The 22,194-nt window shown below is 59.1% G+C and overlaps 1 protein-coding gene across 12 annotated transcripts in view; it reads left to right on the forward strand.

Moving 5' to 3' along the window:
* KCNT1 (potassium sodium-activated channel subfamily T member 1) overlaps positions 1-21,938 on the forward strand; it is a 91,570-nt gene extending 69,632 nt beyond the window's left edge. For 7 of the 12 annotated variants that reach the window (XM_054849141.1, XM_054849149.1, XM_054849145.1 and 4 more), the window contains 22 exons: positions 1,265-1,445; positions 1,541-1,705; positions 2,560-2,696; positions 2,942-3,005; positions 3,847-3,955; positions 4,478-4,586; positions 5,547-5,696; positions 5,860-6,098; positions 7,616-7,832; positions 8,150-8,255; positions 8,361-8,533; positions 8,758-8,829; positions 9,117-9,251; positions 9,444-9,555; positions 10,210-10,311; positions 10,432-10,515; positions 10,899-11,027; positions 11,408-11,428; positions 12,169-12,472; positions 14,583-14,645; positions 17,603-17,687; positions 18,138-21,938. In XM_054849141.1, coding sequence (XP_054705116.1) covers positions 1,265-1,445; positions 1,541-1,705; positions 2,560-2,696; positions 2,942-3,005; positions 3,847-3,955; positions 4,478-4,586; positions 5,547-5,696; positions 5,860-6,098; positions 7,616-7,832; positions 8,150-8,255; positions 8,361-8,533; positions 8,758-8,829; positions 9,117-9,251; positions 9,444-9,555; positions 10,210-10,311; positions 10,432-10,515; positions 10,899-11,027; positions 11,408-11,428; positions 12,169-12,472; positions 14,583-14,645; positions 17,603-17,687; positions 18,138-18,258 — 2,878 coding nt within the window. In that variant the 3' untranslated portion in view covers positions 18,259-21,938. The remainder of the gene's footprint in view (positions 1-1,264; positions 1,446-1,540; positions 1,706-2,559; positions 2,697-2,941; positions 3,006-3,846; positions 3,956-4,477; positions 4,587-5,546; positions 5,697-5,859; positions 6,099-7,615; positions 7,833-8,149; positions 8,256-8,360; positions 8,534-8,757; positions 8,830-9,116; positions 9,252-9,443; positions 9,556-10,209; positions 10,312-10,431; positions 10,516-10,898; positions 11,028-11,407; positions 11,429-12,168; positions 12,473-14,582; positions 14,646-17,602; positions 17,688-18,137) is intronic. The other 5 variants (XM_054849142.1, XM_054849147.1, XM_054849144.1 and 2 more) reach the window with 3 other exon arrangements.
* Positions 21,939-22,194: the final 256 nt, after the last annotated feature.

Consider the following 22,194-nt stretch of genomic DNA (forward strand, 5'->3'; position numbering starts at 1 on the left):
ACACTGGGAAGAGCAATTCCTATTTTAGAACCTAATTATCCTCCCTAGTTATCTGATTTTAACAAAAAACTTTTTAACGGGCGCGTGTGAGGATGAGGGCATTGTCGGGGGGAGATGGGTGATGCGGACAGGAGTCTCGGGGCAGGGCTGGGCTGTGAGTGCCGCCGAGCCACGGGCAGGGACGGCAGCTTCCCGCGGGGACACGGGCTCGGGCGCGTGCGACGGCTCCTTCAGCACCAGGACCCTTTGCACCCGCTGGCTCCCACCGCGCTCTTCCTCCCCACCAGGTTACCATGGCTGCCGAGCTTGTTTGTGTAACGAGCCACTGGGGCTTCTGCTAATTAACTGGGCCCTTTACCCCGCGCATTGCCATCAACAAGGGCATTGGCTTTATAACGGAGCCACTTCTCATCGCTGGGCGCTTAGCTTTGAATTAGGCTTCTTGAATTTTCCTCTGGCTCCCTCGGTCTGGATTTGAAGCACATAATACCAATTAAGTTGCTGAATGGACAGGAAATGAGGCTTTTAGGCTCATGAGTCTTTGGCAATAAAGATGATCCTCTGATGTGAATGACTAATGCAATTTCGGAGCTCATCAGTGCTCCCCGCCCCTGGCACCCCCCGCCCGCTGGGGCCGTGGACGCGTTTCCTGACGGATGCGGCAGGGCTGCAGTTCGGATCCAGGACAACTTAGGGGACACTCGTGTTAAGCAAGACAACTTTGAACCTGTGGGTTTGTGGAATTACACCGCCCGCCTAACCGCAGGGAGCGAGGTGGCTCCGCGGCATGGCTCTGCAGGGGCAGCGGCACAGGCAGGAGCAGGCAAGGCGACCTGCCTCCTGCCTGCAGAGCGCATCCCCCCTGTAACTGAGAGACCTTCCCGTGGGCTGAGTCTCTCCAGAGCCCCCGGCACAGCTGCTTGCTTCCGCATGCTGGTTTTTTGCAATGCAAGGGCAGCCCCCGGGTGATGTCCGACACGCTGTCCATGGCGTGGTCTTATCGTCACCCATCACCCAGGACGTAGACTTCCTCATGCTGCTTTGGGGGGCAACCACATCAAACCAACTCCTGTTAGCTGAATCATTTCTGTTGGTGACATAAATCCACTGCTGATGCTGACAGCATGTTACAGACAAATTTCCTCCGTGGACACGGGTGTAAGTCACCTTCTAGGGTTCCCCACTGACTTCAGCAGGCGCTACGGGCACTGCCTGTCTCCCGGGCAGGGAAGCACTCACTGTGATGTGTGCTTTCTCCCTGCAGGACCTGTGGCATCCAGCATTTAGAAAGAGCAGGTGAGAAGCTCTCCCTCTTCAAGTCCTTCTATTTCTGCATCGTCACCTTTTCCACCGTGGGCTACGGAGACGTGACACCAAAGATCTGGCCTTCCCAGCTCCTCGTCGTGATAATGATTTGCGTCGCCCTGGTCGTGCTGCCGCTCCAGGTTAGACCTGCGCAGCTGAGGATGGAGAGGGACGCAGAGCCTGCGCCCGGGCAGCCCCGCCGATGGGGACATCAGCTCTCTGCTCCTGTTTGCAGTTCGAGGAGCTCGTCTACCTGTGGATGGAGCGGCAGAAGTCAGGAGGCAATTACAGCCGTCACCGTGCCCAGACAGAGAAACACGTCGTCCTTTGTGTCAGCTCCCTCAAGATTGATCTCCTCATGGACTTCCTCAACGAGTTTTACGCCCACCCGCGCCTGCAGGTGAGGACCGGCGTGTTGCCACGCTGTGCTCGGTCAACGCTTGCCCTTGCCAGGCTCGCAGCCTTGCGGGGCACGGCCGGGTCGCTGCTGGTGCCCTGCCCAGCCGCAGTGGATGTGGCAAAGAATAAGGCAAAACCCGTCCAGCCCGGCAGCGGGAAGCGTGTCACCGAGCACGGGTGACAAGTGGTACCCCAGGGCCACCTCCCTTTGGCACATCCGTGGTGGGGCTCGCTCTGCCTGATCCACCCCGGTTTATGGCCAGGCCTGTTACAGCCCTGTGCAAGCGTGTGGAGAGGGACAGAGGGACTTTTCTAAATGTAACGATGTCTTTGCCGAATGAAGAATCTCAGACAGAAACAGAACATGTAATTGCTAAACCTCGGTGGGGTTTAGCCAGCTCTTACTGGAGTATCCCCACATAATAAGTGATCTTCTTGCAAATGACTGGGCCTCTCCATCTCCCCAGGACGAGAGCATCCCAGATGTGTTTCAGATTTGCATTTCATTCCAATACTCACATATGCTTCATTACCATCGCCCAGCCTTGATTCCCTACGTTCAAGCTTTAAAATCCTGCTCATTTCTGTAACTGCAAGAGGCTCCGCTTTGCTGTGGGTGTGCAGCTCCTTCCTAGTTCCGCAGTCAGCTGTGCCTGGCTTTGTTATGCAGAATGGGGTGGAGAAGATGCTGATGTATTTTCCAAGATCCTTGCAAGTCCCTAGAGCAGGGGACCAAATATCAAAAGCCCCAAAAGAGCTATTTGCTCAGGCAGCAAAATCCCGTGTCTCGGCTCACTGCGGCAGGCGTGTGCAGGACTGCCAGCCCGCCGACCCACGCCAGCCTCTCTCTTGCAGGATTACTACGTGGTGATACTTTGCCCAACAGAGATGGATATCCAGGTGCGACGGGTCCTGCAGATCCCTCTGTGGTCGCAGCGTGTGATCTACCTCCAGGGCTCTGCGCTGAAGGACCAGGACCTCATGAGAGCCAAGTGAGCAGAGGGACGCGCCACGCACCCACAGCAAGGCTGGTCCTGCTGCGCTGCCAAGCTGCCCGTGGGCTTCGGAGCTGCGGAGGACGGTCCCCGGCAGTATCAGCCCAGATGCGTGATGATGGGCGTCCCTGCATGCCTGCACTGGGGTCTGGGAGGGGGCTGGCAGCGCCCCGGCTGGTGCGGGCAGATGCCCGGCTTTGCCGAGCTGTGTTATTCACAGGGTCGCTGCGATCTGTTTGCAGGATGGACAACGGAGAAGCCTGCTTCATCCTCAGCAGCCGAAACGAGGTGGACCGCACCGCTGCAGTAAGCCAGGCCTGGGGGATGGCACGGTCGGAAGTTATTCATTTCTCAGGCCGGAAGGCACCGGGATGATCGCTGCATCTTGCCTCCGCACGGCACAGAAGTGCACCAGGAGGCAGCTGGGGCGAGAGCGGGGGGATGAGCGCTGAGCTCTGCCCCGGGTGCCCGCACAGGCTGCGTGCCCTGCGTGCTCTGGGACAGCTCGCCCCAAAACCTCCTCGCCTAATGCAATCTTACCCCAGCCCGGGCAGGGCCTTTGCTGGGAGGATCTTAGTTTGGGAGCCCCGGGAGAGGGAGGGGGTGGCAGCAGTGACAGGTCTCGCTGCCGGCCAGCTCCAGGGACGCCGCTCACGCCGCGGCAGTGGCTCCTGTCCGCCCGTGCCGTCCTGAGCCCGCGCGGCCCCGCCGGAGGGTCTTCTCTGCAGGTGCTGACATGCGGAGCAAGGGGTGCCATGCTCCCTCCCCGCTGCCGAGGCACCGCCTGGCCCTTCCCTCCTTTGGCACTTGGCGTTCCTGCTTGTCCTGGCGCTGCCGAAGGTCCCCGCGGGCAGGCGGTGACCATGGAGGAACGCAGAGGTGGCACAGGGACGGCACGGGGACATGCAGCAGCACGCTGCCAGCCGAGCAGGGAAGGCTCACCTTCCCTTTGCTGTCCCAGTTTCCCATCGGTGCTGGGTTTTGGGGAGCAGGGGAGGGCAGTTACGCCCCGTTAGCAGTGGGTGTTGGAGGAGCCCTTGCCGTCTGTCTCTGCGGTGGCCGGGTGCTTTGCAGTTCATCCCGAGTGTGGAAGCATTGAGGAAAATAAGCCATCAGACAAGTAGCTCTTGCTCTTCTCCTCGGCTAGGACCACCAGACCATCCTGAGAGCCTGGGCTGTGAAAGATTTTGCTCCCAACTGTCCTCTCTACGTTCAGATCTTAAAGCCTGAAAACAAGTTTCACGTCAAGTTTGCCGGTGAGTCAGAGGGGCTGCGTGGCAGCGGGCAGCACTGCTCGCATCGCTGGTCTGGATGGTCTTACCTGCCATCACGGATGTTTCCAGCGGTGTTTCCATCTCGGAGGAGTCAGTGACGCGGTGCTGAGATCCCTCCCGATTGCTTTATCACGATGCACAATAAAGCCTGCAGCAACGTGCCTGGGGCTGGGGGAGAGCTGGCTCCGGGCTGCGCCGGGGTGGGCTGCGTGCGGGCACACCAGTCCCACGTGTGCTCAGTGTGCGTCCCCATGGACGCAGTGGTGCTGGGCTGGTGCCTACCTGGCTGGTTTCCAGCCTTGCATCCCTGTTTTCCTGCCTGCATTAATCCCATTTGTGGTGCTCCCCGTGGGCTGTCGATTGGCTGAAAGCCCTCCCAGACTGGCAGGAGGAGGAAGCACCCAGCCCCCAACACCACCCCAAAATTACCGCATCCCCAGGCACCGCCGGCTGAGGAACCCATCCATCCCCCTCCCTGCCGTGACCGTCCCCTCTGCCTTTCAGATCACGTCGTCTGTGAAGAGGAGTGCAAATACGCCATGCTGGCGCTGAACTGTGTCTGCCCGGCCACCTCCACCCTCATCACGCTGCTGGTGCACACCTCCCGCGGCCAGTGAGTGCTGCCTGCCCCTGCCTGCCCCTGCCTGCCCGCCCCTGCCTGTCTGCCCCTGCCTGCCCGCCCCTGCCTGCCCCTGCCTGCCCCTGCCCAGGCACCTGCCCTCTCCTCCACTGCCCCAGCCTGAGCACAGAGGGGCGGCAGAGCTGGTGGGGGGGCTCTGGGCCCAGGGGGCAGGATGGGGGTCTGGGGGAGCAGTCTGGGACCTGGGACCCCCCAGCCAGGTCGGGAGCAAAAGCCAGTATTGTAGGGGGAAAACACCAGTGCAGCTGGGCTGGCCAACGCCTCCTTTCCGGAGACGGGGAATGAAAATGTCTCCTTTATACTGGCACGGTCCCGCTGGCGGGGGGGGGTCAGTTCGCAGCCCGTGCAAACCCGGAGCCTGCAGGCTGGGGGCGGGGGGGTTATATAAAGCACAGCTGGTAACGCAGCGGTGTGGGTCCTGCGCTCCTTGGCCACTCAGAAATGTCTGAGGTTTGGGTAATGAGGCATCAAAAGAGTTATGAAACATCACTGCCCGATGACTCTCGCCCCACGCTCAGAGCTGTTTGCCAACACGGGCTCTGCGCCCCCCGGGAGTCCTCATTAGGTAGAAAGGCACTTACAACCAGAAATGAAAACGAGCTCATCCTCAAACACCGACAGCTCGTGGAGACGCGTCGCCATGATCTCACCGCTGTTGATCCAAACGGCAGCTTCAGCGCTGATGAGCACTCCCGCCGTGCGGCTCTGTCCCGGGAGCTGGCTGGTGTGCTGGGGTCTGTGCCGGCACCGACTGGGGGGGGTCCCGTCCCATCATGGGGGGAGACACCTGTCCTGGCATTGGCAGGTCCCAACCCGGCACAACGGGGGTCCCGGCACAATGGGGATCCCATCCTGGCACAAAGGAGGGGTCCTGTCCCAGCACCACGGCGGGGGGGGGTGTCCCATCCCAGCACGCTGCTGCTGTCGTTGCAGGGAGGGCCAGGAGTCCCCGGAGCAGTGGCAGCGGATGTACGGGCGCTGCTCGGGCAACGAGGTCTACCACATCCGGATGGGCGACAGCAAGTTCTTCATGGAGTACGAGGGGAAGAGCTTCACCTACGCTGCCTTCCACGCGCACAAGAAGTGAGGGCAGGGGGGCAATGGGCAGGGCTGGGCAGGGCGTATCTGCCAGTCTGCGTCCCTGGGGGGCCGGGGCTGGAGGGTACCGTGAGGTCCTTTGTGCAGGGACAAAGCTCCGACGGGGGTTTCTCCAGCCGTTAATGCCCACGTCACGCTCCCGGCACAGGTACGGCGTCTGCCTGATCGGCATCCGGAGGGAGGAGAACAAGAGCATCCTGCTGAACCCCGGCCCGCGGCACATCATGGCCGCGTCCGACACCTGCTTCTACATCAACATCACCAAGGAGGAGAACTCCGCCTTCATCTTCAAGCAGGAGGAGAAGCAGAAGAAGAAGGGCTTCGCAGGGAGAGGCACCTACGACGGCCCATCCCGCCTGCCTGTGCACAGCATCATCGCCAGCATGGGTGAGTCGGGGGGGCCTTGGCGGGGCGGGGGGGGCAGCGGGGCTCCCCAGGAGGGCAGGGTAGGATCCTGCACACGCTGATCCGGCTCCTTCCCCAGGTTTGGTTTGGTTTTGCAAACTCCTTGCCGTGCCCCCGACCTGGGTATTGCTGGGAGCCACTGAAAATCCCTTTCCATTCCCTGTCCTGGTCACCTCACCATTAAAATACACGCTGCTGCTTGTACCCTGGGTGCTCTCAGCAAGCTCAAATATCATCATTAAAGCTTGTGATGTCCATTATCGTTAACAGTATTTGCATAAATCCCCCAAGCCCTGGCTGGAAGAATAAATGCCGTTGGCCACATCCAAAATCGTGTTTATGATTCACAACCTGACAAAGAGCATAGTTTGCTCTGCAGCGAGTGGTGCATTTGTGCAAATAAAAACCACCATGAGTCATTACTTCCAGCTTGTATTTGGGGAAAGTGAGTTTTGGGGCTGCCTGGAGAGGCTGCGCTACACGAGCAGATTATATTTCAGGCAAATAATTTATGCATTTGTACTCATGAGCAGCAATTTGCATAGATTATCCCCCAGCAAGCCACAAAGCACTTTGCTGAACAGCGTTTGTCAGTGTTCTCATTACGTGGCTCGTTTGCAGAGGGACCTTTGGCAAAGAGGAACGAGAGGGAGGGAAATCGCACGAGCGCAAGGCAGCGGTGCCCAGCGAGCCCAGCGCCCGGGCTTTGCGTGCTGGGAAACTCCCTGCGTTCCTGACCACCCAGAAATCACTGTTTGGCCAAGACTCAGATGAGAGCCTCGGCAGGGGTTTCTGGTGGTGAGGACAGGGTGGGGAGGCCTCTCTTGTCCCGCATAAAGATCTGGAGCTGATCCGGAGGGATGCGGGAGGTGGATGAGAGCGTTGCGCTGCGTTGGGGACTGCCCGCCTGCCTCTCCCTGGGGGCTTGAGGACCACCGGGGCGAAGGGGCATCCATGGGGAGGGCAGCGTCCCAGCAAGGGGCAGACACGGTGGCATCAGCTTGTTCCTAACCTGGTTGGTGTCTCCCCGAACCTGCAAAGATCTGCAGGAAGGGGTGAGGCTGGAGGGCTGTCATCTCTGAGATGCATCAGAATAATAAAAACTACTGTCGAAGCAAGGTTTTGCAGGTTCAAGGAGCAGCAGGTGGGCAAGAGGTTCAGCCGGCACAATGCAGGTGGCCACGGCTGGGGGATGGAGAGGGTGACAGTCCCCGGGGCCAGCAGCCTGTACCCACGCCGGGAGCAGCGGAGCCATGCCCCCAGGGAGATGCTCCACACACCAGTGCCCAGGCAGAGGTCGCTGGTGGGTGCTTTGCCCGCACTCCCCGTGCCCATGAATGGTTTAGCTTCACCTGGGTTGTATTTAACAGGCACAACGCACGGCCCCGTGTGCTCCACCTCGTCCCCGTGCCGGGCTGAAGGGCGCGATGCTTTGCTGACGCAGCTCTCTTCACCTCCTTATAGCATGTTTGCTGTGCTTCCTTCCCCACCGTGTCCAGGTACAGTAGCCATGGACCTGCAAAACACGGAGTGCCGCCCCGCTAACAGCAGCAAGCTGGCACTGCCGGCCGAGAACGGCTCGGGCAACCGCCGGCCCAGTATCGCACCCGTCCTCGAGCTGGCCGACACCTCGTCCCTGCTGCCCTGCGACCTGCTCAGCGACCAGTCGGAGGACGAGATGACACAGTCGGACGAGGAGGGGTCGGCAGTTGTGGAGTGAGTCGCTCGCCTTTGGTCGAGCTGTCCCTCGTTTCAGAGAGACGGGGACCATCGTAAATGACGGGCGTTCAGCGGTGCCTGAGGGATGCTGCGTGTTTACAATCTCATAAGCCTTTGCATAGCAAAAGAGATTCCTAAATACGTGTATTTTGTAAAATGTCCAACTGCTGTGGGAGAGTTTTGCAAAGCATTTGCCAGTGATGTGCTCGAGCCCTGGGTCTGCTGCTTTCAAATGTTTTTCCCGGCGTCTGAGTGTTGTACACGTGAAAGCTCTCCCCGTGTCCTCACACTGCTGGATTTTCTCTCTGCTGCAGGTACGTGAAGGGCTACCCACCGAACTCCCCCTACATTGGGAGCTCCCCGACTCTGTGCCACCTTTTACCCGAGAAAGCCCCTTTCTGCTGCCTGAGGCTGGACAAGGTACGATGGGGATGCAGGCGGCTGCAGCCCCCCGCCGGGAGCGGGATGGTGGGTGGGCGGCTGAGAGCTGCGCGCTGAGTCCCTGTGCTGCCTTCCACCACGCAGGGCTGCAAGCACAACAGCTTCGAAGATGCCAAAGCCTACGGGTTTAAGAACAAACTGATTATCGTTTCGGCGGAGACGGCTGGAAACGGACTGTACAACTTCATTGTCCCCCTTCGTGCGTACTATCGGTCCCGCAAAGAGTTGAACCCAATTGTGTTGCTGCTGGACAACAAGCAAGTACTCTTCCGCAGACGTTTTCCATCGCGCCGAGCCCTCCCCTGTGTTTTCATGGGCATCTCGGACCGTGGGGATGGGAGCGCGGGGCAATGGCAGTGCCACTGTTGGGTACCTCGGCTGACGTTGGCCCTGGGGACTGCTGTGTGGGTTTGTGCCTGTGTTTGACACACATATTATACTTGCTGAACCACATTGCTCTCATCTGTTGCTCTTCCTCCAGGCCCGAGCACCACTTTCTGGAAGCCATCTGTTGTTTCCCCATGGTTTACTACATGGAGGGCACGATCGACAAGTAGGTGTTTTTGCGTGTGGCTGTACGGTGATGCCTAAATGTGTTGCATTCACCCCGGGCCAGGCTTTTGGGTCATCCCATGAGAAGTCCCAGGGTTGGTACCGTAGAGCTGAGCCCACCCTTGGCTTCTCAGGTTGTTGAACCCCCCCCTGGTAGATGGGAGCAGGTGAAGAGCTGGTGGTTGGGAGCAGCCTGGGCTCGCTGTAGGGCCACACGTTGCAGCGTGCTGCTTCCCTGTGTTGTTTCCAAGAGCTGACCCAGCGCTCTTCTCTTTGGCAACTGCCCAGCCTGGACAGCTTGCTGCAGTGTGGCATCATCTACGCTGACAACCTGGTGGTTGTGGACAAGGAGAGCACGATGAGCGCCGAGGAGGACTACATGGCGGATGCAAAGACGATTGTCAACGTCCAGACCATGTTCAGGTGAGGGGTGACCGCTGTCACGGGTCCGTCACAGCCACTTACCTCTGCTGGAGGCAATACCAGGAAGGGTGCTGGTGTCTGGGGTGGTGGCTAAGGGCACTGGGATGGTTTTGGTCCTCCTCAGGTTTTACATGCAGGGAGTGCTCTCACTTCTGAGTGAGCTCCAGGACAACAGGTCTCTTTCCATTGCAGGCTCTTCCCCAGCCTCAGCATTATCACAGAGCTGACCCACCCCTCCAACATGAGGTTCATGCAGTTCAGAGCAAAGGACAGTTACTCTCTTGCCCTTTCCAAGCTAGAAAAGGTAAGAGAAGGTCTTCCCCTGCACGTGGGGTCTGGGAAGTCAATGCTGAGAGTGACTCCATCTGAGCTCCTGAAGGTCCTGTGCTCTTCTGCATGCTGCAGCTACCACAGTCAGTGTGCATCTGCCCGAGCTAACCTGCAGCAAACAACTATGTGGGCAGTCAATCTTTGGACTAGCTACCTCCTTCTACATATTTACGTATTTATTCGGTGAGCGGAGGTTGTGCTGCTTTGCCTACTGCTGTGCTGGGCACACCAGACCTCTGAATCAGGTTTAATGCTGTGACTGCAGTGGGGTCAGTGTACTGAGACTGATCTTCTGACAAGGGGGAAAGTACCCCTGAACCAGACACGGGGCATGTGAAAGGGCCCCCTCCAGCCCGTGTCAAAAAACCCAACCACGTCTCACACATTTGCGTGGAGAAAACCCCTTTTTCACCCAGTGTGAGGATGCTGCCCTGGTTCCCTCCTGGCACACCCACCAGAAACGCTATGCTGGTGTCCTGCCATTTTCATGAGTCTTCTAGTTTCTGTGCAACCTGTGCGTGGGGAAACTGCATGGTTTTGCTTTGCTAAATGCCCTGGAAGGACGTGAACAAGCCCCTGCCAACGGTGTTTTGCCTGTGGGTGCTCACATCTCCCCCTCCTCTTCCAGAAAGAGCGAGAGAACGGCTCCAACCTGGCCTTCATGTTCCGGCTGCCCTTCGCGGCCGGGAGGGTCTTCAGCATCAGCATGCTGGACACGCTGCTCTACCAGGTGAGAGCCTGACGGGCTCTGGGTCATGCACCCCTGCAGCTGTGGCTGCCCCTTTGCGTCTCCCAGTGAATAACCGAGCAAACCTTTTCTCCGGCTTCCTGCCCAAATGTCTCTCCCTAGTCGTTCGTGAAGGACTACATGATCACCATCACTCGGTTGCTGCTGGGTCTCGACACCACGCCGGGCTCTGGTTACCTCTGTGCGGTAGGTGCCAAGTCCCTCTGGGTTGAAACTATTGAGCCAAGTCATCGTGGATCTGGTGGGATCTGTCACCCTGAGCATGGGGGTGGAGGGTTCCCCTTTTCTGGGAATGGGGGAAGGCAACGTTAGGCAGAACATGCCGGGTCATTGCTCCCCTGCCTTGTGTGTGGGGAACCTCAGTGCCACCAAAAACCCAAGAGCTACCAGGGACCCAAGTCCCCATTCTGAAGGCTGGGGTCAGAAATCGCCCCCAGTCTTTTTGTGGAGTCCATCTCGCTTTTGGGATTGACGTGGCTGAGCTGGGTGAAGCTCAGGAGCAGCCCAAGATGCTCCTCAGTGGGCTCTGCACAGCACAGGGTGGTTGATGTTTGTCCTCTGTCGCTCAGATGAAGATCACTGAAGACGACCTGTGGATCCGGACGTACGGCCGCCTCTTCCAGAAGCTCTGCTCCTCCAGTGCGGAGATTCCCATCGGGATTTACAGGACTGAGTCGCACATGTTCGCAACCTCCGAGGTAGGGGCATGGCGGTGGCGTGTGCCAGGAAGGGGCTGCTGGTGGTCCCAGCAGAGATGCGGTCCATGAGGGTGGCTGGGTCCACGAGGCCCCTGGGACCTCGTTGCAGCAGCGGTGGGGGGGGGGGGCGCGAGGGGAGGGGAAGCTCTGCCTTTGCTTCGTTAGTGGCCCTGCATCTGCGTTGTGGTGGTGGTGTCCCGGTTGCCCAGGCGGGCATGCCGGCCGGTGTGAACGCCCGTCTGTCCGGGCAGCAGCTGGGCGGGGGGGGTTCCTCTGCACAGCTTGCAGTGCCACCGGCACCGCGTCCCCGGGGAGCAGGCAGACGGGGCACCGCAGGGCTGCTGACGCTTTATTTTTCCTTGTTTTTTCCCCCGCTGCAGCCCCACGACATCAGAGCGCAGGTGAGTGCGGCCGGGCGCCCGGGCGGTGTGGGGCATGACCCTGGCTGTCAGCGCTGCCTCCTGCCCCCCCTGCCGCAGCCCAACCGTGGGCCAGCGCCTGGGCTGGCCACCCGAGCACCAGCTCTGGCCACCGAGAGCCGCCGCGCGCCTTGTGCCGGCCATCACCCCGGTGCCGGCACGGCGCTGCCTGGCTCCGCGGAAGGGCGATGCCGACTGAGCCTCGGCAGTCCGGGATGACAAAAGTCATGCAGTGTAATTAAGTGGGATAAGGAGCAGGGGAGGGAGCCAGGCTGCGCTTTAAATACTTTTGGTTTTCAGCTTTGTAGCAAGCAGCCACAGGGAGCCAAAAGTTAACGTTTAATTAAATGCGATCCACCTCTTTCTTAGAGATGCTTTAAACCACTTTATTAACAAATTGCTGCTCACCGGTGGGGGGTGCCGTGTTGGAGATGCAGCGGCACGGCTGCCCTAAGATGCGAGAGAGGGAGACGGGGCATGGCCGTCCCTTGGGCAGCCCAGGGATAATCGTGCGAGAGATGGCAGGAGCCCGTTAGGCTCCACTCGACAGCGCTCATCCCAGATCTGCTGGCCGGGTAGTTTTAGCAGGACAGAGATGATGAGCTGGGAGAGCGCGTGGGGGTCAGAGGAAGGATCCCATCCCACGGCAGAGATCCCACCCAAGGACAGGACAGGCTCCCCCCCTGGTCCCCCCACCACCCGGTGACCTGCTGGGCTTCCAGTCACAGATCTCAATCAACGTCGAGGACTGCGAGGACACGAAGGACGTCAAGGAGCACTGGGGCATCAAGACCAGCCACCACAGGAACTCGTGCTCCAGCGACCAGTCCGAGCACCCGCTGCTGCGGCGCAAGAGCATGCAGTGGGCACGCCGGCTGAGCAGGAAGGGCAACAAGCACTCCAGCAAGACGGCCGAGTGGATCAGCCAGCAGCGCCTCAGCTTGTACCGGCGCTCTGAGAGGCAGGAGCTTTCCGAGCTCGTCAAAAACCGTATGAAGCACCTGGGCTTGCCCACGACCGGGTACGGTAAGTGCCGTTCGGTTGCGCTCCTCTGCCGTGGTGCATCCCGCTCGCGGGCTCCTCAGGTAACCCTGTGCCGAGCCTAACCCCAAGCTGAGCCTAACCCCAAGCCGAACCTAACCCCAAGCTGAGCCTAACCCCGTGCCAAACCTAAACCCAAGCTAAGCCTAACCCCAAGCCGAGCCTAGCCCCGCAGCAGGCGCTGCCCCTCCGAGCAGCACCTCGTACCCCAGCTTGCTTCTGCTTCTGCAGCCGAGCTCGTTCCTGCCCGGGGTGCCGCAGCGCGGAGCCCCCTCACCTGCAACCCCCGGCCAACTGCAGGCAGCCCCCCCCGTTTCGGGGCTCTGGGACGGGTCCAGGCAGGAGTTTGCAGAGCAGAGTAATTCCTCCCCTTCTGCCTGCAGCTGGACCCAGTGCCGCAGTGCAGCCTTCGGGCACGATGCCCCGCTTGCCCCCCCTGACCCCCCCTTTTCTGACCGTGCAGAAACGGTGGTTCAGGACACACTGACTCCAAGTCAGCAAAACCCTTCTGCCCGAGAGCCCCCCTAGAGCGGCAGGGAGAGGTGAAGCCCCATCAGCAGGCACAAACCCCTTTTCTTATAGAGTTTAATCCTTCAAAAAACTCTTCCATGGAAAACATTTCGGTAGCTGTAGGGCTGAGTGGTTTGCTTCGTTGTGTGTGAAACGTGTCTCCGGCTGCGATGAGCCCACGCGGCCCCGGGGCGTCCACAGCGCTCAGGGTCCCTCTGTGCAGCCACATTTCTCGTGAAGCTTCTCACCTGCCCGTCGGTGCTGGCGTCTGTGTGTCCCCCCCGGATGATTCCCCATCCCTTGGTTAGGACAAAGTCTGTAGCCCACAGCTTGTTTGGTTTGGTTTCTGGTTTGTTTTGGTTTTTTTTTCCCCCCCTTTCCTTCTTTTAAGCCATCCTGTGCTGCTGCCTGTTTGCTCCATCCTCGAAGAGCGTCCGTCCGCCCCGCGCCAGCCCCTGCCCGCACGCAGGCTGGCACCGTGCCCCGGCCGGGATGGGAACTGATTTTGGGAGGCTGGGGGGAGGGAGGGAAGGATTCCTCCTCTCCCATCTTGGCTTCTCCCTCGCAGGCCTTTAGGCACGTGAAGGAGAAGGAGAAGATGTAAAGAAATGCAGCGCAGGATGGGGTTTGGAGCGGAGGGCGAACGCGCTGGCTGTGGGGCTGTGGGCATCAGCCAGCCTTACCAGGAGAGGCAGGAGAGCCGGCTTGCGGCAGGACGGGGGGGGGGGCACAGGGCACGACAGGCGAGGGCTTGCAGCGGTACATCCCCCCGCCCCTCTATTTTCCCTACATTACTAGTCCCAGAAGTTTCTGCTGCATTTTCTGGGGGACTTCCAGCTCCCATCAGCTCTGTCGCAGCGTCTGGAGCACGGCTCATGGCATGCATGGCCTTAGAGAAGCTCTTGTACACAGCTGCTGGGCGTGGGAACCGGGGAACCCGTGCACCCCAAGCACAGCCCAGGCACCTGAAGCAAGAGCTGCCACGGCGTGTGCTGCTGCGGGCAGGCCGCGGCGTGGCATCCCCGTCAAACGCAGGCAGAGGGTAAGGCAGAGGCGGCTTCCCTGCCTGCACGGCCTCGGGTGAGGATCCCAAGGGGCCGCCCTCATCCCAGCCCCGCCGGGATGCTCCGGGCACCCTTGGCTGGGTTAGCGGCAGAGTTTGCATCCTTCTCCCGGCTGATCCGGCAAATTTTGGCTGGAGCAAACCTGGGCGGGGGGGGAGCGGCTCCGGCAAGCGCCGAGGCAGCAAGGGGTGCAGGACCCGTTGGGGCGGGAGGGCAATGCCTGGCCAGGACCGGGGCATTGGGCACGGGGGGGGGACACCAGCAGCTCCCGAGCCCCTGCGGCATGTCTGCAGCCAGCTGTGCTGGGACTGCGCGTTGTCACCGTGTGTCACCGTCGGTGTCTGGACACTCATGGCGTTTTGGAAGAACACGTTGCTCTGCCTTCTCCCCCTTTCCTTTTTCTTTTGCTCATTTTATTGCTGCAGTGCAGGAGCTCGTCTCTGATATTTGCCAAATCATGGCTTGCTGACCTCTCTCTCTCTCTCTGTTTATGTCTGTGCCTTTCCCTGTATGTTCTGTAGAGGATGTAGCAAATTTAACAGCCAGTGATGTGATGAATCGGGTAAACCTGGGATATTTGCAAGGTAATTCCCTTTCCCTGGGAGTCCCGCGTGACTCATGGCGTGCAGCGTACAACAAGATCATGCCAGCTAAGCCCAATCCACACCCTTGCCGGTTTTCACCTTAGATACCCGAGCCTTTCAGGCACTCACTTGTTGGGTGGTGCTGGAAAGCAGTGCAAACACAGCGCTCCGCAAAGCCACGGAGATTAAAAAAAAAAAAAAACCTCAGGGACCCTTTTCTAGTTGAATCGTTGCAGGGAAACCCCAGCCCTCAGCTGTCATTAAAGGAAACCCTCCCTCCGTTGCTCTGCGAGTTGGTTTTGGTCTGTAAAGCCAGTGGCAATTTGAGGAGGGGATCTCCGGGGGGGGGACGAGCGCAGCGGAGCTGCTGGCGTGTGTTGCGATGAGATGCTGGAGCTCCTGCACTGGCCCCTTTGCCTCGTGGCTGCACGTGGGTCAGCCGGAGCTCGGGGCCAAGGCAGCACTTGGAAAGCCCTTCGCAATCCTTGGTTTGCGGTCCTGGACAACCCTCTGCCCTTAGCAGACCCTGTTTTCTGACGGGGGGGTGGCGCTGGGCTCGGCGCGAGGCAGCAGCCGCAGGTGCCCCTGTGCTGCAGACACCCCGGGGCACCTTGGTGGCCCCTGCGGGAGCTGCAGGGTCGCTGGGTCATTTACACCAGTGGTGTAAAGAGCCCTGGAAAGGCCCCTCTGTACTGCAGCAGCCTAGAGATTAGCAATAGCCCGACCTGGCTCTATTTTAGGCTTCACTAGCCCGCGCTTAAGGTGAAAAGTTGGCATTTTCCTATAACCTGTGTCCTTCATGAGAAGCAGCCCCAGCTGGGGCTCATGGAAGCCCCACGCCAGCAGCGTATATTGCCAGCTGGCCGGCGGGTGCTGGGCAGAGCTCAGACCCCGCAGGTATCGCCCCCTCCCGCAGAAGAGCTGGGGGCTGAGCGAGACCCCGTGTCCTGCCGCAGCGGGGCCCAGCACCGTCGATTCGCCCCAGCCGCCTGCTGAACCAGGAGACCCCACGGGTGAATGTCCGACGTGGCGGCGGCGCTGCCGGGGGTTGTGTGGGGACGGGAGCTGGAGCTCTGCACTGGCTCCCCCCCCACCCACCCCAAAAAAAAATCCTGCCGGAGGGTGCTGCTGGGCTGAGCCCTGCCGCTGTGCCGCGGGGATGCTATGGCAATATACCTGGTGGGTTTAGCAGTGCCTGGCTCAGCTGCATGGGGGTCAGGAAAAGGTGCTTCCATGGAGCAGGGAAACCTGCTGCGAGCCAGGGCCCTTCCTCGCCTCCCCCGTCATGGCAAACCCCCGTGTCTCCCGTCGGCTCCCAGGGTCCGTGTGCCCCCTGCGCCCCAGCATTGCCACCCCCTGTCCCCGCCTCGCTGTAAGGCTGAGCACTGGGGTGGCCAAAGCTCTCCGGCGGCTCCAGGGACAGGCCGGTGCCTGGGGCTGGGCACCCCGGCACGGGTTGGGGGGGGGGTCCCGCACAGCATCTCCCTGCAGGCGATCCCACTCCGCCGCCGCTGCGGCACCTTCTGCAGCCTCAGAGGTGCCAGGGAGGTGTCTGAGCCATGGAACAAGGGTCTCGTGTCCCCCCGCAAGTGCCGCTGTGTGCGGTACCGGTGCGGTCCGGCCGCAGGGATGCCCCAGGGTCCGTCAGGATGTGTGCTGGCCAAATGCACGGTGAACCCGGGGCAGGGGGAGCCTGTTTGCATCCCTCTGCAGGGTGCCAGGCCAGGCGGCTGCGGTGATTTAAGCTGCTGTGGCTCATCTCGGTGTGATCACGCACCCATGGGTGCTTTTACGGCAGGAGACTTGGCCTGTGTCCCGCCATGTGGCAGGGCAGCCTTTGACCGGGGGATCTGCAGGGGGACGGCAGGGACGGGGTGGTGGGAGCGGCAGGACAGGTCACGGGGAGCAGCCCCCAGCCAAAGCCCCATCCTGGCGGCCGGTCCCTGGGCCCGCTGCCCCCAAGCCGAGCTCCATTTATCCGACAGCGGCAAACATCTGGTGGGCACCGATGCTCTCAGAGGAGCCCTTCTGCTAGCCCGGAGAGGCACCCCCCCAGTGACAAGCCTTGCAGCGAGCTGGCCTGCCGCTGTGCTCATTACGCTGCCCCTTGCGTCCGTCTGTCCGTCCCCTCTCCATCCTGTCCATCCGCACCCCGTCACCCCGTCTGTACACGGTGTTACTTGTCGCAGCTTCCACCCCCTCCCCGGCCGCCCGCAGCCTTGCACCCCCCATTCATTTCACCCATGATCTTGTTCTCAGCCAGTTCAGAAAGAACAGCCCCCCCCCCCCCATGGCCCAAGGGCCACCCGTTCGCCCCACGCAGCACCCATGGGTGCAGCTCTCGGTGGCCCCGAACCCCTCCCCGGGGAGGTCACTGCCCTGAACGGCATCGACGGCTCTGAAACTCCACGGAGGTGGTTTCCCGTGGGCAGGGGAAAGAAGTAATCGTTGGACTAAATCCTGCTGCTGGCCGGTGCTGAATGAAGAGATTCAGGAAGGGGAGGAGCGGGCAGAGCACCCGAGTGGCCGGCGGGGGGGGGGGTTTGGCTGCCCGGCCCCGGTGGTTGGAGTCGCTGTGCTATACCTAACGTGGCAAGACTAACTTGTTCCCTTTTTTGCACTAAACCAAGGTAAGACAGCTTTTTTTTTTTTTTTTTTTGGGGGGGGGGGTGGGGGTGGGGACTTTGCAGAGTTGTGTCTGCCGGGCCCCTGGGCCGTGCTGTGGTGGGGGAGCAGCTCGGGGGGGGGTGTGCAGGGAGGTGGCAGAGGGGTTCTGGTGCTCTCCCGGTGGCCACGCCATTGCCCACGGGCTCCCTCCGTAAAGGGACCCCTGTGCCGTCCTTGGGGACGAGCTGTGACCCCTCGGAGCCGGGTGCTGCGGGACCAAGGGCCACCGCGGCGTCTGTCGGGGCGTCCGTCGGTCCGTCCCTCACCGGTGCTTTCCCCTCCTCTCGCAGATGAGATGAACGACCACCAGAACACCTTGTCCTACGTCCTGATCAATCCCCCCCCGGACACGCGGCTGGAGCTCAACGACATCGTGTAGGTGCTGCCCCCCCACCCACGGGCTCCCCCCCCCCGGGCAGGAGCACTCCCCGTGCCCCCAGACCTGCCCCAGCACCACGGGCTGCCCCCGTCGCGTTGCTTTCCACGAGTTCTCCTACGCACCTGGGGGTTTTGCCTCCTTCCCAGGCCACCCCCCACACCCCCCCGTGTTCCTGAGCAGCACCCAGAGTGCCCCGGCCCCCATCACTGCTCCGACCGGCAGCGTGGAGTTTTTCCCATGGAGAAATAACTCCTAATTAATTTAGCAGCTGCCACGACCAGCAGCTCCCAGCACAGCGCCATGGGCCATCCCCGCGTGTCCTGGCCACCGGGATGAGCCAGACCCCAATTTCGGGGTTGCACAGCTCCCTTCTGCCGTCGGGGAACAGGGGCGGGGGGGTGTGTGTGTGTGTGTGTCCCACAGTGTAACCGGGCTGTGCCCCACAGGTACCTGATCCGCTCCGACCCGCTGGCCCACGTGGCCAACGATGGCCACAGCCGCAAGAGCAGCTGCAGCAACAAGCTGGGCCCCTGCAACCCCGAAACACGCGACGAGACCCAGCTGTGAGCACCCCACCCCCCCCCACCCCCCAACTCCCGCGCCCCACACCCCTGCCCGGGCCGGCGGCTCCGGGGAGAGGCAGCGAAGAAAAGGACGGCCAGCCAGAGGGGAAGGCTGCTGCCGCTGCCCGCGGGTGCCCGGCGCCCCAGGGGAAGGCGATGCCCAGCCTGGCTTCACGCCGCGATGCCCGGAGCCCCGGGAGGGATGGGGCAGCTGGACAGCCCGACAGCCGGCGGGCGCACGCCCCGTGGCTTTTAACTTTTTATACGAATACCGCAACTAGTGAGAAAGTCTTCGCTGGTGCTGGTGGGACGTGGCTGAGACCCAGATGACAACTGACCCTGTGTGAGCAGGACCGTGTTTAAAATTGTCCCCAGATGATGCAGGTCATTTGCATTTGATGGGGCTTGTCAATACAAGAGCAAAACTGCACCAAAACCCTCCTCCTCCTCCTCCTCCTCCTCCTCCTCCGCCAGGTATCCCTCGGGGTACCCAAACTTCTGCTCTTTCACCCAACTCATGTTCTTCATCCTCTGTTGCTTTTCTGTTCCGGGCATCGATGTGAGGAGCGCTCGGTGCCGCGTGGGCGGCAGGGGAGGACTCGCCGGTGGCGGTGGGATGGACAGGACGGGGTGGGACGGGGCGATGCGGCGCTCCCCGGTGCCATGGCACCTGCTGCCTCCAGCGTGTCGCGGCATCTCACAAACCAAAACGCACCGACGCCAGGCGACCGAAGCCATGCCATCCCCGCGGCAATGCCTGTCGTCACACGTGGAGTCACAGAACACGCCCAGCCCCGGCGGTGGGCACGGTGTCCTTGGCTTTGCACCCCCCCCGGGTGAGCTTGCCCCCCCCATCGCTGCTGCTGCCGGAGCTGCCCGGGGGGATGAGGGACTCGGGGGTCCCTGTACGGGGCAGGGTGCCTGGGGACACGCACCCTTGGGTGCTGTGGGTCACGTCTCCGCTCAGCCCCTTCCCCTCCTTCCAGGGCCAGTTTGGGGCCTGACACCCCCCCGGCTGTGCAGCCCGGACACGACTCCCCCCACCCCATTCCCCTCTCCTGGGTCACGGAGCGGTGACACCGTTGGCCCCCCCGTGCCCGCCACGGCCACCCTGGCAGCTCTGCCCGGCCTCGCTCGACTTCGTAACCCCACAAACCCACGCGTCCGCCTGCAGCAGAGGTGCATGAATGTACAGAACGGCGTTAAACCATACCATAGCACACGCTGGCCAACTGCTTTCGGTCTGCATCGGCCGACCCATAGAGACCTTTCGATAGCAGAAACACGAGATGTATTTTCCATATATTTTTGCACACTTTACAACATTGATGTGTAAAGGTTTTATTTGACTGCCAAGTGAATAACTGAGTTGTTAACTTTATATACTTTTACATTCATATATTAAAACTTCAATGTGATTTTTTTTTTTTTTTTTTTTTTTAAAACGAGAAGCCTGTAAAGCACAACGTTGCCATGAAATCCCATCAGCCATCCCGGACTCGCTGCCAGCTGAACGGTTTATTGCCATTAACATTCGCCGTTCGTTCCCTATGACACCCCCAATAAAAGTTGTTTACAAAAAAAAAAAACACCCAACCAACCAAACCTATTTAAAATTGCAGTTTTAAACAGTTGGGGAGACGTCCCGGGGCAGCCCCAGCCCGCAGGGAAAGCAGTGCCGGGCGAGAAACACGCGTGTGAGTAATGAGGGTGCCTGGGGAAGGGGTAGGACCCACACCGAGACTGGTGTCACCTCGAGAAGGTGTTGAGAAAGACCTTCTGTGCCTGGATGGGCTTTTTTTTGTTATTTTTTCCCGATGCGCTGGCCAGGAGGCCCCGGGTGACCTGCCCCAGGCGGGGGCTGGGAGAGGAGCCGCAGGTAAAAGCCCAGTCCCCAGCCTGAGCCTTCCGCTCGGCACAAAGAGAACAGTCTCTGATGCTTTTTGGGGTTGTTTGTGGCGGTTTTTTTAATTATTAATTTTTCATCTATTTGGTTAAGGCAGATACATGTTTTATTTATTTCCATTTGTAACTTCACGTGCCAAAAATATGATTTAAAGGAATAAAAGAAGGAAGTTTTTGCAGCTAAACAGTGAGCGCAGTTGAAGGACAAAAGCACGTGCCGGGTCTGTGTCAATTTAAAGCCTCAAGATACTCAGATCTAATTCCAGAAATGCCTCTTCAGGTGTGCATAGATTTAATTGTCTGGATTTCAGACAGATGCTTTTCCAACCCCCACTTAGCTGTCGAGGGAGAGTGGAACCAAGCCGTGGTACAGGCTAAACCAAAAGAAACCCAAACCCAGGTAGCATGCGTGATGTGATTATCTGATTATCCGCATGTGTTTATTTGGAATGTAGCAGGGTTTAATTTTATTTTTTTTATTTGACTGGCTGTTGGGGCAAGGGACCCGGTAAGCAGAGCGTTTGCGAGGGCAGAGCAGCGAGCACAGCTGCCGTAGTGCCGCGTTGGTCCACGCTCCGAGCACCGCAGCCCCGAGCATCCCCGTCAGCCCCACGCCGCAGAGAGCCAAGGGGCTTCGTGCCAGAGACCCCGGCTGCAAAGACATCGGGTCTGAGCCGGAGCCCAGCTCTCCGTCCCTCTCCTTCCTCTCTAAATTCTTATTGACCCTTAATTCAAGGCGATAATTAACCTAAGACAAACCCCACATACCCAAAGAAGCAGAGCCTATATATGGTTTGTGATACTATTAAGAAACCACCTCGATATTACTGTATTTTGACAACGCTTCTGTTTGTTTCATGTATAAATATGTGTATTTAAAAAGAAAGCTATGTGTATAAACCATACGCATTTTGCATACGTTCTTTCTATGGTGTAAATTTATAGCAGACATTCTAATGGGATGTCGAAATAAATACTGTAGATACTTACCTGTGGTCAATGCAAGTCTAAGAACAAACGTTTAATTTTTCTAATTCTTTAGACTCGGTTAAAATACTAATGTAAAAACAAAAGTATTTTATTTTTCTAATGGTCCTGGAAACGTTGATGCATCCAAGAGTTGTTTCTGCTTATAGAAGGGCTGTCTTCGAGGGGTGCACAAGGGAGGACTTTCCCCGGAGCAGCCCGGGATGGGGGCGGCCGGTACAACCCCCCACCCTGCCCTTTCCCTGGGGAGAGGGAAACGATTGCATCCAACCGCTGACAATAAACTGAGAAAAATAAGATTTTTCTGAAGGGAACGGTTGCGTTTCAGTGCGGAGACATGACAGCCCTGGGGGAACGCAGAAATGAGGATGGCTGCTGTAGTTTCAGGTTTACCAGCAAACGGCTCCAGCACGTTATGTGTCCACTAACTGTTTCATACGCTAAATATGGGCTAAATCCGTATATCATGCATTAAAGAAATCAAATATCCAAACAAATGTTAGAGTATATTTATTTCCTGTTATACCACTTTTTACTTCAATCTGTATGGAACATGACATTTTTATTTCCCTGAGCGAGAGACCTGTCATCTCTCACGCTCAGCTCCTGCATGATTTTTACCAGCGACGGCAGATAAAACTCCCACCTTCCCTCGCCGAGACGGAATCTTGTGACATGCTCTGCTGGGACGCACTGCAGCCAGCCCCCGGGAGACGGTTTTGTACAATTATTGTGAAGATGCTTCACATTTCTGTAAAGACAAACAAAAATAAAAGAGCTGCATGCAGCAACAGTACAGCCTGCTGTCGTCTTTGTTTTCTGGGAGCAAACATTTATTTTAAAATCCACGGGAAAACGTGGCCAAAGTCCCAAGACTTACGAGCCCGTGGGTCGAGTCGTCTCTTCCAGAGCTGGGACACATGAAAACTTTTTTTTTTTTTTTTTAACCTCAGTTTTCAAAACTCTTTGTGTACGACTGCAGAAAGGGCACGTTAGATTTGCTGTTGTGTTACAGTAACACCACAACTCCAACAATGTTTAAAGGTCA

The sequence above is a fragment of the Grus americana genome, chromosome 20, assembly GCF_028858705.1.
Source record: "Grus americana isolate bGruAme1 chromosome 20, bGruAme1.mat, whole genome shotgun sequence".
In the NCBI taxonomy this organism is placed as follows: domain Eukaryota; kingdom Metazoa; phylum Chordata; class Aves; order Gruiformes; family Gruidae; genus Grus; species Grus americana.